Source organism: Oncorhynchus kisutch, linkage group LG24 (assembly GCF_002021735.2).
Source record: "Oncorhynchus kisutch isolate 150728-3 linkage group LG24, Okis_V2, whole genome shotgun sequence".
Classification (NCBI taxonomy): domain Eukaryota; kingdom Metazoa; phylum Chordata; class Actinopteri; order Salmoniformes; family Salmonidae; genus Oncorhynchus; species Oncorhynchus kisutch.
This window is the reverse complement of record NC_034197.2, coordinates 21,562,185-21,580,184: the sequence shown is the minus strand read 5'-3', so window position 1 is coordinate 21,580,184 and position 18,000 is coordinate 21,562,185. Positions and strand designations below refer to the sequence as shown.

Sequence of the window (18,000 nt, the reverse complement as noted above, 5' to 3'; positions counted from 1 at the left end):
CAAAGGTGTTTTTGGTTTGATAATAAAATGTGGAAATCATACATTCTTTCTATAATAATTTTAGACCAACAATTGGTTTCATGGTTTCTACACTGCAGCAACCACATGCCTGTTACTGTGTTTAATAATCCCCCAATAAGACTTTAGAAAAACAATTTAGAACATCCCAAATGAGCTTGAAATACCTCTCCTCTGACAAGGAGAAACCCATATACATCACATGGAGGTGAATGGAATTCTGAAATGTTAACCTCTTCAACAGTTCCAGACTGACACCCACCCTTTTTAAATCATCTTGCACTGAATCAAAGGCCACAACAACTCAAATGGTCCCTCAGCCAACCAAACAACTCCCAGACATCCCTGCCACCCCCCCCCCCCCCCCCCCCCACCCCCCCAGGTAACGACCGCCCACCGTCCCCCTCACATGACGCGATAAGGCTCTCGGGGCAGATGAGGTTTAGTCCTACAGCTGGCTGGCAGGTGTGCCAGGAGCCCCTTCTTCAGGTCCTTGTTGAGGAAGAAGCAGACAATGGGGTTTACCCCTGCCTGGGCAAAGCTCATCCATACGGTGGTGGAGAGGTACCGGTGCGGTATGGTGCAGGCCTTGACAAACACCCGCCAGTAGCAGGCCACTATGTAGGGTGACCACAGCACCAGGAACAACAGGGTGATCACGTAGAACATCCTGCCGAGCTGCTTCTCCGCCTTGAATTCCTCCATGCCCAACAGGCGCCGGTTCTGGTTGTGCAAGTTCTGCCGGATGCCCAGCAGGGTGGGCGGCATGGGGCCCCGACCAAAGCCTGCGATCCAGTTGGCTGCCGCCTGGCCGGTGGCGCCAGGCCCGTGGAAGGTCCAGTTTTGGCTAATAGCTGGCACCATCTGGACGGGCTTCATCTTGCGGTGCTTGTACTCGAAGAGCAGCAGTTTCATGTAGACCACGTGCGTGGCCAGGATCAGCACAGCCAGCATCAGCATAAAGCCCAGTGTGTCGTTTGCCTTGAAGTAGCGGTGCTCGAAGATGCACTGATCCTCCTCGCGGATGAACTTGTAGGTGCCCACATCAAAGACAGGTGGGAAGGCCATGGCCACTGACAGCGTCCACACCATGCACACCACCGCCACGCACGTCCAGAAGGTCATGCGCTTGGAGTAGAAGCGGTGGTGGGCGATGGCCATGTAGCGCGTCACGCTGATGCAAAACAGCATGAAGGCGGCATGGAAGCAGAAGAGCACGGCCATGAAGGCCACCACCTTGCAGCTGAGCACGCTGTAGGTCCAGGCCGAGCCGTTCTTGATGGACACCAGCACGAAGGGGAAGCAGACGGCCGAGCGGATGGTGTCGGCCAGGCACAGATCCAGCAGGAAGTAGTAGGGGGCCTTGTGCAGGGCCCGGTCCCTGAGGACCAGCAGAGACACCACCAGGTTCCCCACCAGGCTGATGCAGATGATTAGCCCCAGTAGGACCAGTTTGATGTAGGTGGACACAGCTGACGATGGGCCCCCGACTGCCATCCCTCCCGTCGTGGCCACCACCGCCGCCAGGGGACCGCCGAGCCCCTCACTGGTCTCGTTGCCATTGGCCATCCCTTTGTGTCCCAGGTTATGCCCTCTTCTCTCCTGAAATCCACTCCTCCTTCTCCCTCTCCTCCTCCGCCTCCTCCTCCAGCTGCCCTTTTGTTCGTCCTCGTGGTTGCCTCTCCTTTTGATCTCACATGGAACCGGAGCGCTTCAGTCCGCATTGCCCCATTTTTCACTAAGCCCCTTGTTTCCTGTAGCTCTATCTCTCGTGCCTCTTCTTCTCACAGCTTCAGCTCCTATAAACAGGAAGTAAGAACAGCAAGCATTAAACGTTTGGATGGACTTCCATGTCTGACATCAGTGTGGAATAATACAGTGTAAGCGTTTGCAGGGAGTATACTGTATAAGGTTAATATGAGAGGTGTGTGTCTCTTGGCTTTTCTAATAGTAAAATACAATGCTTTTATGATTCCAGCATTGGCCTAGCTGGACTGCAGCAGTTGTTTTGTAAAATGTCATAATTTCCAGGAAGTGGTGGTTATGATATGCAATGATTACCTAACTGTCAATATCGTGCTAGGCCAATATGGAGTTAGGTAAGAGTATGAAGTGTTAGACATAGCAACCGTGTAACTACCTATATGTAGATGATTAGCCCTAGTAGCCCCAGTTTACATACAGCGGGTTCCAGAATGATTGGATCCCTTGATAAGGATGAGCAAAAAATATGATATCATATACAGTAAATAATACAAATACTGAGCTAAATTGTATGCTCATTTAATACAAAAAATATGGAAGATATTTGTCAAAATTATTATTTGTCAAAATTGTTTTCAATACTCCAGCAGCATTTTTTACATTTCTATTTATGTCATTTAGCACAGTGGTTCCCAAACTCTGGGGCCCGTGGGTCCCCCCTCCCCCCCAAAATAAATAATACAACAAACTCACGCTGGCTTTCAATTTACTCTTAAAAGTTATAATAGTAGAATGCATAAGATGCAATTTTGAAATTGGGTATTGCATCATCAGTTCCTCTTGTCATGTCAGTCATTGCAGACCTTAGAGAGTTGTTTATAATTTGTCAGAAATGTCCAGATCAACTAGCCCATGTCAGCTAACATTTTTTTAGCCCATACATACTGTTGTCAATTTTTTGTCACTCAAATATCACATGACATGGCAAAATTTATAGAATTGCAAGACAATTTGCTTTAAAACTGAAAAATGTGTAGAATTGCAAGAAATAAGCTTTACATCTGCAAAATTCTCTGAACAGTGATGAACAGTGATGGTGCCCATAGAAATAGACATGGCGCGTGATGTTCCCCAATGCTGGAAAGGGGGGCCCTGAATGAAAAAGTGTGGGAACCCCTGTTTTAAGAGAGCTATTTATAACTATTCAGAAATCTCCAGATCAACTAGACCATGTTAGCTAACGATCCCTTAATAAAGATGAGGACAAAAGACTGTATAAAATTAATAATACAAATACTGAGCTATACTGTATGCTACCAAAAAATATAACAATTATATTATTTTATACTAATACAATTGCTCAGAGAAAGAAGTTTTGTTCAACAAGTAATAAAAAATATAGAAAAGATATTGATCAAAATGATTGGATCATCTGTTTTCAATACTCCAGCACCCTCCCCCTGCGAGGATAATGACACTGAGCCTATTCTAAAATGTTTTATGACATTAAAGAACACATTGGGAGGGATCTTAGACCATTCCTCCATTTAGAATCTTTCCAGATCCTTTATATCCTTCATCTGTGCTTATTGACTGCCCTCTTCAATTCAAACAACACATTTTCAATGGGGTTCAATTCTGGAGACTGAGATGGCCATTGCAAAATGTTGATTTTGTGGTAAATTAACAATTTCTTTGTGGATTTTGGTGTGCGCTTGTGGTTATTGTCTTGCTAGAAGATTCACTTGCGGCCTCCGGGCAGAGGCAACCAGGTTTTCGACTTGGAATGGTCTAATGTCCTTCCCAATATGTTCTCCAATCTCATAAACATTTTAGAAAAAGGCTCAGTGACTTTATCCTCGCAGGGGGAGGGTGCTGAGCAGCTAGGCAAAAATGGAGGAAAACTAAAATTCCGGAGAACCTATCATCCTTTCACTTCCTCCTCTTTACCGTCTCTTCTGTATCCTCTACTAAAGCCACTTTCTATCACTCTTAATTCCAAGCCTCTGCCTCCAACCCTGGGAAACTATTTTCCACCTTCTCCTTCCTCCTTAATCCTCCACCTCCTCTCCCTCCTTCCTCTCTTGATAAAAAGGTTGATGACATCCACTCCTCATTCACTCAGCATACTGAGTCCACTGGTCCCACTCCCACAGAACTCCCCTACGCCTTGACCTCTTTCTTCCTTCTCTCTTCAGCTGAAATCCTGCTGAAATCCAGCTGCCCGACAACCTGCCAACTCGACAGCCATCCCCTCTTCCCTTCTCCAGACCATCTCTTGAGACCTTCTCCCATTCCTCCCTCATCAACCCATCCCTGACCACTGGCTGCGTCCCCTCTGACTTCAGGATGGCCAGAGTATCTCTTCTCAAGAAACCAACACTCAACCCCTCTGATCGGTATCCCTTCATTCTTTTCTTTCCTAAACACTTGAGCGTGCTTTCTCTGACCAACTCTCTCGTTATCTCTCTCAGAACGATCTTCTTGACACTAATCAGTCAGACTTCAAGACGGGTCACTCAAATGAGACAGCTCTTCTCTGTGGCAAAGCTGACTCTCTCTCTCTCTGCTGTTCTCATCCTCCTCGATCTATGTGCTGCCTTCGACACTGTGAATTACCAGACCCTCCTCTCCACCCTCTCAGGATTGTGCGTCTCATGCTCTGCACACTCCTGGATTGCATCCTACTTGGCATGTGCTCCTACCAGGTGGCGCGGAGAGGATTTGTGTCTGCACCATGTGCTCTCACTACTGGTGTCCCCCAGGGCTCAGTTCTAGGTCCTCTCCTCTTTTCTCCATACACCAAGTCACTCGGCTCTGTCATATCCTCTCATGGTCTCTTCTATCATTGCTATGCGGATGACACTCATCTGCTTTTCTCATTCCCCCCTTCTGACACCCAGGTGGCAACACGCATCTCTGCGTGCCTGGCAGATATCTCCGCGTGTCTCTCAGCCGGCCACCTCAAGCTCAACCTCAACAAGACGGAGCTGCACTTCCTCCCAAGACTTCTCCATCACGTTTGAAAACTCTACTGTGTCCCCCTCCCAGAATGCAAAAGACCTTGGCGTAACCCTGGACAATACCCTGTTGTTCTCTGCAAACATCAAAGCAGTGACTCGCAGGTTCATGCTCTACAACATCCATAGAGTACAACTTTTCCTCACACAGGAAGCGGCGCAGGTCCTAATCCAGTCACTTGTCATATCCCTTCTGGACTACTGCAACTCTCTGCTGGCTGGACTCCCCTATCTAACACCTACAACTTATCCAGAACACTGCAGCCTGTCTAGTGTTCAACCTCCCAAGTTCTCTCTTCACCCCACGCCTCCATACTCTCCACTGGCTTCCAGTCGAAGTGGCCACCCACTACAAGACCATAGTACCTGCCTATGGGGCAGCAAAGGGAACTGCCCTGCTCTACCTTCAGGCTATGCTCAAACCCTACATCCAAACCCGAGCGCTCTGTTCTGCCACCTCTGGTCTCTTGGCTGTCCCACCCCTACGGGAGCAGTGGTCACTGGCACCCCAATGGTGGAACCAGCTTTCCCCTGATGCTAGGACAGCACTGTACATGCCCAACCTACGAAAATGTCTGAAAACCTACCTCTTCAAAGAGTATCTTAAATAATACATCTGCCTTATGTCTCAGCTAGTTTAAGATGAATGCACTAATTTGATCTGGATAAGAGTGTCTGCTAAAAAAAAAGAAAGACTAAAATGCAAATGTAATTATATGGTTCTGGAGTATTGAAAACAGGGGATCCAATCATTTTGACCCATATCTTTTTTATATCTTTTTTGTATTACTTGTTTAACAAATGAGCATACAATTTAGCCCAGTATTTGAATTATTTATTTTATACAGTATTTTTTGCTCATCCTTATCAAGGGAACCAATAATTCTGGACCCCACTGTATGTAGTACATCGTAATAATAAGGTATGTTATTCTATTTCAGTAAACTGATAGTTTGGGATTTTGACAATGAACCCCTTTATCTACTTTCCCCAGAGTCAGATGGACCCGTAGATACAATTATTATTATTATTATTATTATTGTATCTAACGCTAGTTAGAATTGGCTCGCAAAACTACCTCTAACTTCCTTCATACTGGACGCAGAGACATACAAATGGTATCCTGAACTATCCCTTTAACTCATTTTCCATCTTTATGTCCAAGTCTGTCCCACCTTCCCCACCCTTTACCCCAAAATAAAGTTCTGACTGTAGTTGTTTACAACATTAATACATTGTATTATAGCCCCTTACAAGGCCTGTAATACAGAATCAAATGTCATAATAGTGGAGGGAGATGTTCAAGTCATCATCCTCGGAATTACACAAATCATTTGTCCCATGGAATCAATCAATTGTTTCTACAAGGGGCGAAACAGGGCTCACATAGGCATCTGCTGTAGCATGCTGTGGAACATCTTCTCCTTCCCCCTCAACACCAATCATATCAGCTGTTTTCTCCACACGCTACATGGCATGCCAGCAACTAGTCTGTCACGGTAATTACCTCGCTTGTTGCTAGGCTACAACACCTTACATTATTTGTGTGTGTGTGTGTGTGTGTGTGTGTGTGTGTGTGTGTGTGTGTGTGTGTGTGTGTGTGTGTGTGTGTGTGTGTGTGTGTGTGTGTGTGTGTGTGTGAGAGAGAGAGAGAGACCATGTGTGCAGAGATGGGGTTTTCTGTGTGTGTGTGTGTGTGTGTGTGTGTGTGTGTGTGTGTGTGTGTGTGTGTGTGTGTGAGAGAGAGAGAGAGAGAGAGAGAGAGAGAGAGAGAGAGAGAGACCATGTGTGCAGAGATGGGGTTTTCTGTGTGTGTGTGTGTGTGTGTGTGTGTGTGTGTGTGTGTGTGTGTGTGTGTGTGTGTGTGTGTGTGTGTGTGAGAGAGAGAGAGAGAGAGAGAGAGAGAGACCATGTGTGCAGAGATGGGGTTTTCTGTGTGTGTGTGTGTGTGTGTGTGTGTGTGTGTGTGTGTGTGTGTGTGTGTGTGTGTGTGTGTGTGTGTGTGTGTGTGTGTGTGTGTGTGTGTGTGTGTGTGTGTGTGTGTGTGTGTGTGAGAGAGAGAGAGAGAGAGAGAGAGAGAGACCATGTGTGCAGAGAGGGGGTTTTCTGTGTGTGTGTGTGTGTGTGTGTGTGTGTGTGTGTGTGTGTGTGTGTGTGTGTGTGTGTGTGTGTGTGTGTGTGTGTGTGTGTGTGTGTGTGTGTGTGTGTGTGTGTGTGTGTGTGTGTGTGTGTGAAGGAGATGGGGGAAAACAAATCACTTGTGAAGTTGAGATGGCATTTGCTTGATGAAGCCTCATTGGTGCAGTCACTTTGGGGACCACTGACCGGGCATTTCCAAAAGAGGTTGAACAGTAACACTTTAGATGTACAGTATGTCTGATAGCTCAGTGGTGTGCATGTGTAGGTGTCTGTGCTCTCTTGTGTATGAGTGGGTGTGTGTGTGTGATGGGAGTCAATTGGTATTGACCCCTCCACCACCATCATTTGTATTGATGAAACCTTCGGAAGTGATCGGGGGAATGCACAGGTGATGATTATGGAGTATGTGAGTCCTACAGGAGAGAGAAGGGCTTAGAACCATTGTTTCACCGCAGGCATACTAATGTATTTCTGTCACAGTAATTACAGCCGCTTGTTGCTAGGCTACAGGACCATTCTGCCGTGTGCTGTGTTATTCTGTGTGTGTGTGTCTGTGTGTGTGTCTGTGTGTGTGTCTGTGTGTCTGTCTGTCTGTCTGTCTGTCTGTAAGACTATATGAACTATTGTGATGAATGGTGGGGGCATTGATAGTTTCAGATGGAGAATAGCTATGGTTTCGTTTTTTCTGGGGAGTGCATACCATATGAGAAAGCCAATGAAGGTATCACATAATAAAGTGTTTTCAGTTATTAGTGCACCCATAGTTAGTTCTCAAAGTCTATGATTACACTTCAGAATCATTTTCTTAGTAAACAATTATTTATACGTAGAGTAAAATTATTCTACACATTTAGAATAATTTCTAAAACATTTATAAGCATACCTGAGTATTTATGATGGCGTACTAATTAAAGTTATTATAAAGTGCTAACACAGTTACTCATAATATGAACCCAGTTTTCCTTCATTTAAAATAACACCCATATTATTGAATAATAATGCTTATATTAATGAATAAGAGCTGAAATACATAAATGTACACTACTGGTCAAAAGTTTTAGAACACCTACTCATTCAAGGGTTTTTCTTTATTTTTACTTTTTGTTATTACTATTTACCATTGTAGAATAATAGTGAAGATATCAACACTATTAAATAACACATATGGAATCATGTAGTAACCAAAAAAGTGTTAAACAAATCAAAAAATATTTTATATTTGAGAGTCTTCAAATAGCCACCCTTTGCCTTGATGACAGCTTTGCACTCTCTTGGCATTCTCTCAACCAGCTTCATGAGGTAGTCACCTGGAATGCATTTCAATTAACAGGTGTGCCTTGTTAAAAGTTAATTTGTGGAATTTCTTTCCTTCTTAATGCATTTGAGCCAATCCAGTTGTGTTGTGACAAGGTAGGAGGGGTATACAGAAGATAGACTTATTTGGTAAAAGACCAAGACCAAGACCAAGCTCAAATAAGCAAAGAGAAACGACAGTCCATCATTACTTTAAGACATGAAGGGCCAGTCAACCCGGAAAATTTCAAGAACTTTGAAAGTTTCAAACTGCAGTCGCAAAAACCATCAAGCACTATGATGAAACTGGCTCTCATGAGGACCGCCAACGGAATGGAAGACCCAGAGTTACCTCTGCTGCAGAGAATAAGTTAATTTTAGTTACCAGCCACAGAAATTTCAGCCCAAATAAATGCTTCACAGAGTTCAAGTAACAGACACATCTCAACATCAACTGTTCAGAGGAGACTGAGTGAATCAACCATTCACGGTCGAATTGATGCAAAGAAACCACTACTAGAGGACATCAATAAGAAGAAGAGACTTGCTTGGGCCAAGAAACATGAGCAATGGACATTAGACCGATGGAAATTTGTCCTTTGGTTTGGAGTCCAAATTTGAGATTTTTAGTTCCAACCGGATGCATGTGTATTTCCCACTGTAAAGCATGGAGGAGGAGCTGTGATGATGTGGGGGTGCTTTGCTGGTGACACTGTCTGTGATTTATTTAGAATTCAAAGGCACACTTAACCAGCATGGCTATCACAGCATTCTGCAGCGATACACCATCCCATCTGGTTTGTGCTTAGTGGGACTATCATTTGTTTTTCAATAGGACAATGACCCAACACACCTCCAGGATGTGTAAGGGCTCTTTTACCAAGAAGGAGAGTGATGGAGTGCTACATCAGATGACCTGATCTCCACAATCACCAGACCTCAACCCAATTGAGATGGTTTGGGATGAGTCAGACCGCAGAGTTAAGGAAAAGCAGCCAACAAGTCCTCAGCATATGTGGGAACTCCTTCAAGACTGTTGGAAAAGCATTCCTGATTGAGAGAAGCTGATCAAGAGAATGCCAAGATTGTGCAAAGCTGTCATCAAGGCAAAGGGTGGCTATTTGAAGAATCCCAAATATAAAACATATTTTGATTTGTTTAACACTTCTTTGGTTACTACATGATTCCATATGTTATTTCATAGTTTTGATGTCTTCACTATTATTATACAATGTAGAAAATAGTACAACTAAAGAAAACCCCTTGAATGAGTAGGTGTTCTAAAACTTTGGACCGGTAGTGTACCTTTAAACCAATTTCAAATGGCATATTTGAGAAAAAAAAACATATAGGGGCCTATATTCTTGTTAATTGCCCAATCTCTCATATACATATATTTTTCAATTTTTGATTTGTTATAGTAAATCCAATATTTCAGATATAAACAGGGGCTTACCTAATTAGTCATGAGACATTTTTAAACCAAAGTAATGTCACAGTTTTGTATTGCTAGCTATAGAAAGGGACTGTGGTAACATTTGACTCTGTTCACATGATGTAATACTATGGTCATGTAGACATAATGGCTTCTATATTACCATTCCCCATGGTTACATTTGTGGAATACTATAGATTCCAACAAGCGACCGGGGGCCCTGTTACTGCTTATGTTGCTTATGCCTGGGGCCCAGCCCTGGGTGGCACCTGATATGCTGAGTTAGTAGATTAACAATAGCTAGATGAAGTATGTGGTTGAGTGTCACTTGTCTGTGTCAATAGCAGAATCACAGCAGAAACACACAACTGTCATAGGCTAATAATTGGTAAATTATTAGAATCATTATTTTTTTTATTGTAGCATACACTATTGGTGTCTCCTATTCAATCACCTCATTACACTTTAGGTTATTTAGAATGAATTAGGCTATTCCAGAGCCTTATATTGAGATAAAGAATCTATAATCCAAATATAAGGCTCTGGTCTATTACATTTCATGTGACTTTATTAGTCTATGTGGCATGAACCTTGGTGGCTAGAGCATGAGAACAGTTTGTAGAAGCCCTATAGTCAGGGCCAGCTCTAGTCTTTTGGAGGCCCTAAGCAATATTTGGTTTGGGGGAATGCTAACAAGCAGGCCACATCTTGACAGCAGAGAGTTTTAAAGTTAATTTCCTGCAATTCTACAAATTTTGCCTCGGGGCAGGGAGACATTTTTGCTGTTTTAAAGCAAGTTTTCTGCAGTTCTACCCATTTTGCCATGGGGCGGAGAGAGCATTTAGCAATTTTATAACACATTTCTTGCAATTCTACTCATTTTGCCCGCTTATGTTGCTTATGCCTGGAGGCCAAAAAGGTATAAAAGAAATAGGCATATGAAGAATAGATTATTAATATACAGAAAGATGTGAGTGGAAAAAGAGTTCAAACGATGGGAAAAAAAACAAAGATATTGATGAGGTAAGATTACATCATCATGTGTAGGCCTATATCATTTTGATTGCAAAATTAATATACTGGCTATAGGGATATAAGAGCTTCACAGGAATACCAAAAGGCTATACATCATGAAGGGAGGAGCCTGGAGAAATTGGAGTGGGTTGTTGGTAGCTGAGCCATTGTCAAGAACTGGATAGCAACAGCAATAGAGTACCGCTGCCATGGTCGCGGTGGGAGGAGGCGACGCGGAATTCACCAACCAAAGGAGCCGGAATCACTCTGACACTGTTCAACACCGACCGAATGCAATTATAAACAACCGTATTAGAATATGAATAAATACATCCGGGGCTAGGGAAAATACAATAGGTTTAGTGGTGGGCTTGACACGTCATGTTTGAAGTTAAGTAAATGCATGAACAATTGCGAATAGACCTAGAGCCTATGGTAGACTGGGTCATTTGAAGCATTCAACTTGATCCGATCCTTTCAGAATTCATGAACAGATGATGTTGATAATAATTCATCAACGAGGGCTGATGACGAGACCCCAACACCCCAGTTGCATCGCATTCGCAAATGGGTAGACCTGTATCGATGCTGTCATAACTGAAATTCGCCCAGTGAATAATATAGCTACCGATTGTTATAGCCTCGTGTCCATAATGCGGTTCCCTGTTGTAATTTACCATAGGGCATAGATCACACAAATGGCACTTAAATCTGCAGTGGTGTGTGTCGACTATAATAACCAGATGATATTACGGGCCTACATGTACAGTTTGTCTATGGCATGCGTCATGGGGCTGCATGAATCATAACAGAAATAGGCTATGTTGTAGCCCCAAAATATGGGTTTCACACACGTTAACCAGGTACCCGAGGGGAAAAAATAAGGCTACGTGGGGCCTAGAAGTAATAACAAAAAAATGACATAGGAAGGTGAAAGGAAATCTTACCTTATTTATTATGCTTGTCCTCGAGACAAAGGCTTAGGATTTTATTCTAGGCCGCTTGTTGCAGTCCACATTAAATATAAAATGATTCAAAGATCATGGTAAAGCAACAGTAAATGGCATAGAGGGGTCAACAAAACGAGCATAAATTCCAAATATAATCCACAATGAATGTCGACATCCTTCACAATTAAATGACTGAAAACATAATTTATACAGGGTATTGTCACCTCAGTAGAATCAGATCTTAATGCACATATACTTTTACTTTTACAAGGCTCCCCCGTCAATTAAGCCTGTTGCAGACTTCTTAAATAAACACAGGTTTTAAAGAACAAAAAGGATCGTTTCCTCTTTTTTCGTGTGCATGTCATGTCTTCGGGTTTTCCATAAAGCTCTCCCAATGTTCAGCAATACATTCCCATCACACTGACAGAATAGAACAAATGGGTAAATTCCAATTCTGACAATCTTTTCTGTTTTCAAATACTTATTACTCGGTGTCATCAACTGGATCCTATCACTGGTAAACGCATCTCAATTTTGAAAATAACGGTGTTCATATTACAGAACATCACGCTTTTATTGTGGGTCTTGCTCTGCTTGTTGGATTCTCCATCAAAAAAAGAGACGCCTTTTTTCGACCATTCTAGTCTCCTGTGATTTTATACTTTCAGTGATAACCCATCCGCTTCCATATTCAACTGTAGGCCAATATGCGGACTCCGTTCAGAGTGCAGTCATCCTTTTTGAAAATATGTACACTGTGTCTGTAGGCGCCCTATATATTTAAAAATGCACCGTCTGGTTTGGTCTTTGATGGGATTGAAAAAACGATTCATTGTTTGCGGTGATAAATCCCAAATCCCAGGTCTTTCATGGACATGTCAAGTCGTTCGGAATCCATCCTCAGTCATTGTATAAATAATGAAAACTAGAAATGACCTAAATGAAATGGCTGTTAGCAATGGTGAATTGGAAACAGCGGCTCTCGTCTATGCGCGGAGCCTCGGGTTTCCCTCGGTTCCCTTCGGAATTAGCGAGGTAAGATTCGGGATCTTCCGGAATAGGACAGGAGCGAAGTACCGTGTTCGAGAGAAAAAAAGAATCCGTGTGATACACAATCTGTCACATAACTTCACTACATGGAAAGGATATTGGAAATATTATCTCCCCTCTTCATGATGTGACAGTTTGAAGTTACTGCGCACCTTTTTTTTAACAAAGCATATATTTCAATTGCTGTAGGCTATTGTTTTTAATGTTGTTGCTTTCCCATCATGGTGGTAGGCCCTATAATAACGTATTACTTGACCTGATCATGTGATAGCAAAGTATATTTATATGTAAATATAGATTGTTTATACAGTGAGCTCCAAAAGTATTGGGACAGTGACAATTGGATTTGAAATGATATATGCTACCAGGATTACGGATAGTCCTGAATGAATCGTGAATAATGATGAGTGAGAAAGTAACAGACGCCCAAATATCATATCCCCAAGACATACTAACCTCTCACCATTACAATAACAGGGGAGATTAGCATGTCTTGGGGGTATGATATTTGGGCGTCTGTTACTTTCTCACTCATCATTATTCACGATTCATTCAGGACTATCTGTAATCCTGGTAGCATCCACATTAATGTAGAAGTGTTTAGAAACATATTCTATTCTTATTTACATTAAAAGTGTCTCCAAAATAACACAATACATTATTTACCATAGCCATTGTATCATTTCAAATCCAAAGTATTGGCGTACAGAGCCAAACCAACAAAAAATGTGTCACTGTCACAATACTTTTGGAGCTCACTATATATCAAGGGTCAGACTGAAGCAACAGCTGCCACTAGAGAGCTAAAGAAAAAGTCAGGTGCACTGCTATTTCTCATCTCACTGCTATTTCTCATTTTGGACTTGAATCATCCTCATCCTCATCATCATAATAATCATCATCATGGTAATTATAATCATAATAATAATCATCATCATCCTCAATCCCATCCTCATCCTTATCATCATTATTATCACCATCATCACTATCATCATCTCTACAAATACTTCCATAGTATTAGTGAAGGTCAGACTGCATTGTGTATGCATCAGACCACATGGCTTCACCAGGGGATGTTGATATTGACATAAAAAGCGGTGCTGTAAGTCACTTCCCTTGTAAGGCTCTTGGTGCCCAATCATTTAATCCTGCTCTAAATCCCTGGTAAAAAGGTGTTTTGTCTCGGCATGACACAACACTGTGCCGAGTGCCGTCATGCCTGCCTCGACAGCTGTCTAAACCGCTGGAAGCTAGGGGACCAGATGGCATCGCCTGACAAAGGGAAATATTTAGGAAAGAGAACCGGACACAGAGTAACTCTCCCAAAAATCATAGCAACAATCCATTGGAGGTTTTTCTTCATTCTGTGGGGCCAGGGAAGAATGTAAAACTGTATTTTTTAAATTCAATTTGTGTCCTAGTATAAGCTTCTTCAGCCAAGGTCAATGTCAAAGTAAATGGTGAATATGACATAATAATGGACTTCTAGGAACTTCTTACTGTTGTGTGTATGGCAAATGAGGCATATAGTGTGCATCCACCAACCGGGAAGCCTGGTCCCAGGTAAGATCTTGGCTGGGAGGCAAAGTGAACTGTAGCCTGTCCCTACCTGGTCATGATTCCTGGACAACTGTTCCTATCTTTGTCGACAGACCATAAAAAAATAGCTGAATATCATATGGAGTAGTCTAGGAACCTGCAGTCTTTGATGTGTAGGCCAAGGATCTGGCGAGTCTATGACCCAATGCTATCTGGAAGAGCTGGGCTTATTACCCCCCATTGTTTTATATTGTATGGTACTAATATTAAGATGTGAATATAGTATTAAGCTTAGCAAAACTATGGATTGCAGATTCTGTATGTCTTTAGAATACTTTATTAATACAATTACTTAAATCTGTAATTTGGGTGAACTTTCCCTTTAACAGAGATGGTTCGTCTCTCTCAATAGCCTTGTACTCACATGTTTATGTTTCATCTGTTGGTATGACAACAGTGTTATCTGAATGGTCTGTTAAACTGATGGGTATTTCCATAGAAAGGGGGCCAGACTTAAGTTTATATTGAATGAGAATATAAAATACTGTTGTGTAATGTTTACCATTGGGTAGTTAGAATTAAATCAAATGACCTCAAGGTTGTTATACTGTATACGGTGGTACTGGAACTAAGACATCTCAATTCCATCTGCATTAATCAACGTCAATGTTAGCTCTGTACAGGATGAACCACATATGAGTATTACCAAGTAAAGTCATTATCTAACTCTATATAACCCTGTACTAAATTACTAATACTGTATGTTGGCCATTGTCATAAAATAGTAATAGAAAAAGGCCACCTTGAAATTTGATGAGACTATTTTCAATGACAAGTTATTAATACAGCAAGGCTAATGAGATCTGAAATATGTTTTAGGACAAAACATTTGGTCAATCTGTATTCAGTCGAAGTCATGTGATATCAATGGATATATTTCTGTAATTTTCAGTGTATTTTGTTGCTTCAGTTAGAAGATTAAACTATTGGTTTTTAACAAAAAGATGTGTGATGATGAATGAAAATAGGCCTACTATCATACAGTAGCTGTTACAGAATTTCCAAATTATATCCTAAAATGTTGATAAACACACCATGGCATTAATTTTAAAAAACAGTTATGAAAAACAAACCCCACAAAGGTTTTTGTCAAGGCTTGTATTCAGTTGTTATCTAATAAGGGTAACGTTTGATAAGAATGTATTAAAAATGAAATTGAGATGCTCAAGTCGACAGCTTCCTTGCAACTTCCTGTGGTGTATTTTAGATAGATGACCTTTGAAAACTTGAAAAAGAACTTTTTAGAACAAAGTGTTTACCTGCTTAGAATGCCGTACTTTACCTCGCGTGGGCTTCCCCGTTGCGTAATGGACTATTTTTCGTTGGTTATGCTAATGTTTCCTCTGTAAAATGCCTTGCTAACAATTTTCGGTGGTGATGGTGGTATTAATGATAATGATGATCATCATCTTTATTACAGCATAAAAGATGAAGTAAAGTAGACACAACAACAGCAAGAAATTACATTTCTCATAAGAAATACACATTTTCATGTCATCAGTTGTAACATTGATATTTTCATGAACTGTTGCATTCTAAAATGATACTGATGGTAAACATTGCACAACTTCTTGCAGTAGCTTATATTCTCATTCAATATAAACCTACGTCTGGCCTTCATTCTAGGGAACTTTTCATGCTATTACTGTTTTGAGCATATACTACTGTTTGTCACAATGAAAATGTAACCTTTCAGCAAGTCACGATTATGACACACTTGAGGTCAACAACTGCCTACTTTCACCACCACTCCTCTCACGCGAGGAAAGAGGAAAAGTTGAATCAGAGACATATTCATTTCATTATGAATCACTTTCAAATCAATATGTAGGAGGTAAGGATGCAAATTCACAAAAAAAGTACTTTTCGAATGTCTTGTCAGCAAGTATCAATACACTATGTGTGGTCAGGAATGTCAGAATGTGTGGTAAAAAACAGAACAATCTGTGTCCTTTCTCTGTTCCACCGCAGAATGAGGTTAATTTCATTGTTTTCCCTCAGCTGTGTTTTACATTCACACGAGAATACAAGTTTCAGGCGAATGTGTCTTGGTACACATGATAAATCCTACTCCTCATAGCCAGTCCAAGAGTTAAATGGGTAAAAGGAGTTAGGAGAGTACTCTGGAAAGTTATTTAGGGATCTGGTTTGGAGACAGTGCTGGGTAATTGTAGGCTAGATGCAGGGTTTAGAGCCTGCAGATAGCACTGCAGAGAGTGTAGGCCCCTCAGGGTCATTGTGTCCCGTGACAGACTAGACATAACATAGTAAATGTAAATCCGGGACACTCAAATTAGTCAAATATGTTACATTTGGTATGGTTACATAAGACAGATGGTTACTTCAGACAAAAATGAAAGTGGTTGGTCAGCGTGGATGGGTAGGTGTATAACCCGAATGTCTAGCAAACCAAAGATTGCAAGTTCTCATCACGAGTAACTTTAGCATTTAAGCTAATTAGCACATTTTCAACTGCTTATTACTTTTTAGCTACTTTGCAACTACTTAGCATGTTAAGTAACACAAATGTCTAGCAATCCAAAGGTTGTGAGTTCGATTCTCATCACGGACAACTTTAGAATTTTAGCTAATAAGCAACTTTTCAACTACTTACTACTTTTTAGCTACTTTGCAACTACATAGAATTTTAGCTGACCCTTCCCCTAACCTTAACCCTTTTAGTTAACCCTTCCCCTAACCCTTTAACCTAACTCCTAAACTAAACCCTAACCTTAACCCTAACCCCTAGCCCAGCTAACGTTAACCAGCTAGGTAACATTAGCCACCTAGCTAGAATTTGTAACATATCATAAGTTTTGCAACATTTAGCAAATTCGTAACATACACTGAGTATACCAAACATTAGGAACACCTTCCATGTCGCATGCAGACAACCCAGGTTCATTTAACTTACTTATGCTAATTCAGTGCAATATGGTGGATTACCCAGTTAATCAACAGTATCACAACACAAACTCTTTCTGTACACTGCCATTGTCACACCCTGGTCTTTTCACCTGTCCTTGTGATTGTCTCCACCCCCTCCAGGTGTTGCTTATTTTCCCCAGTGTATTTATCCCTGTGTTTCCGGTCTCTCTGTGCCAGTTCATCTTGTCTGTTTCATGTCAACCAGCGTGTTTTTCTCATGCTCCTGCTATTCTTTCTTTTACTAGTCCTCCCGGTTTTGACCCTTGCCTCTTTTCTGGACTCTGTACCCGCCTGCCTGCCCTGACCTCGAGCCTGCCTGCCACTCTGTACCTCCTGGACTCTGATCTGGTTTTGACCGTTTGCCTGTCCACGACATTTCTCTTGCCTACTCCTTTTGGAACTAATAAATATCAAACGCTCAAACCATCTGCCTCCTGTGTCTGCATCTGGGTCTGGCCCTGAGCCCTTATAGCCATTGTGGCTTGGAGGATTTGTTTGGAATGAAATAAGTTGTGTTTCAGACTATTGAGGGTAGGGTAAGTCACTTAAATCATGCAAGCCCTATTTGTGTCTAACCTGTCCCAGTTACAGTTACAGTCACCTCCCAAATTATTGGAACGCTTGATAAAGATGAGCATAAAAGACAGTATAAAATAGGAAATCCAAATACTGAGCTATATTGTATGATAAATATATTTTTAATTATATTATTTTAAACGAATACAATTGATCAGAGAACTTGTCAAATTGATTCCCTCCTCAAAAAGATAGGGGTCGAAATTATTGGCACCCCTGTTTTCAGTACCTTTCTATACCTCACCTTGCGAGGATAATGGCACTGAGCATT

The 18,000-nt window shown here is 41.7% G+C and overlaps 1 protein-coding gene across 1 annotated transcript; it reads right to left on the bottom strand.

The window, feature by feature from the left end:
- Window positions 1–404: 404 nt before the first annotated feature.
- Window positions 405–12,573, bottom strand: LOC109868913 (probable G-protein coupled receptor 173). The gene is made up of 2 exons (XM_020458673.2): window positions 11,571–12,573; window positions 405–1,817 (listed from the first exon to the last, which is right to left on the bottom strand). The coding sequence occupies exon 2, from the start codon at window positions 1,585–1,587 to the stop codon at window positions 424–426; it is 1,164 nt and encodes a 387-aa protein (XP_020314262.1). The 5' UTR covers window positions 1,588–1,817; window positions 11,571–12,573; the 3' UTR covers window positions 405–423.
- Window positions 12,574–18,000: the final 5,427 nt, after the last annotated feature.

Excerpts from the sequence above, each read along its gene's own strand:
- LOC109868913 (XM_020458673.2), bottom strand. The coding sequence starts at position 1,587 with ATGGCCAATGGCAACGAGACCAGTGAGGGGCTCGGCGGTCCCCTGGCG.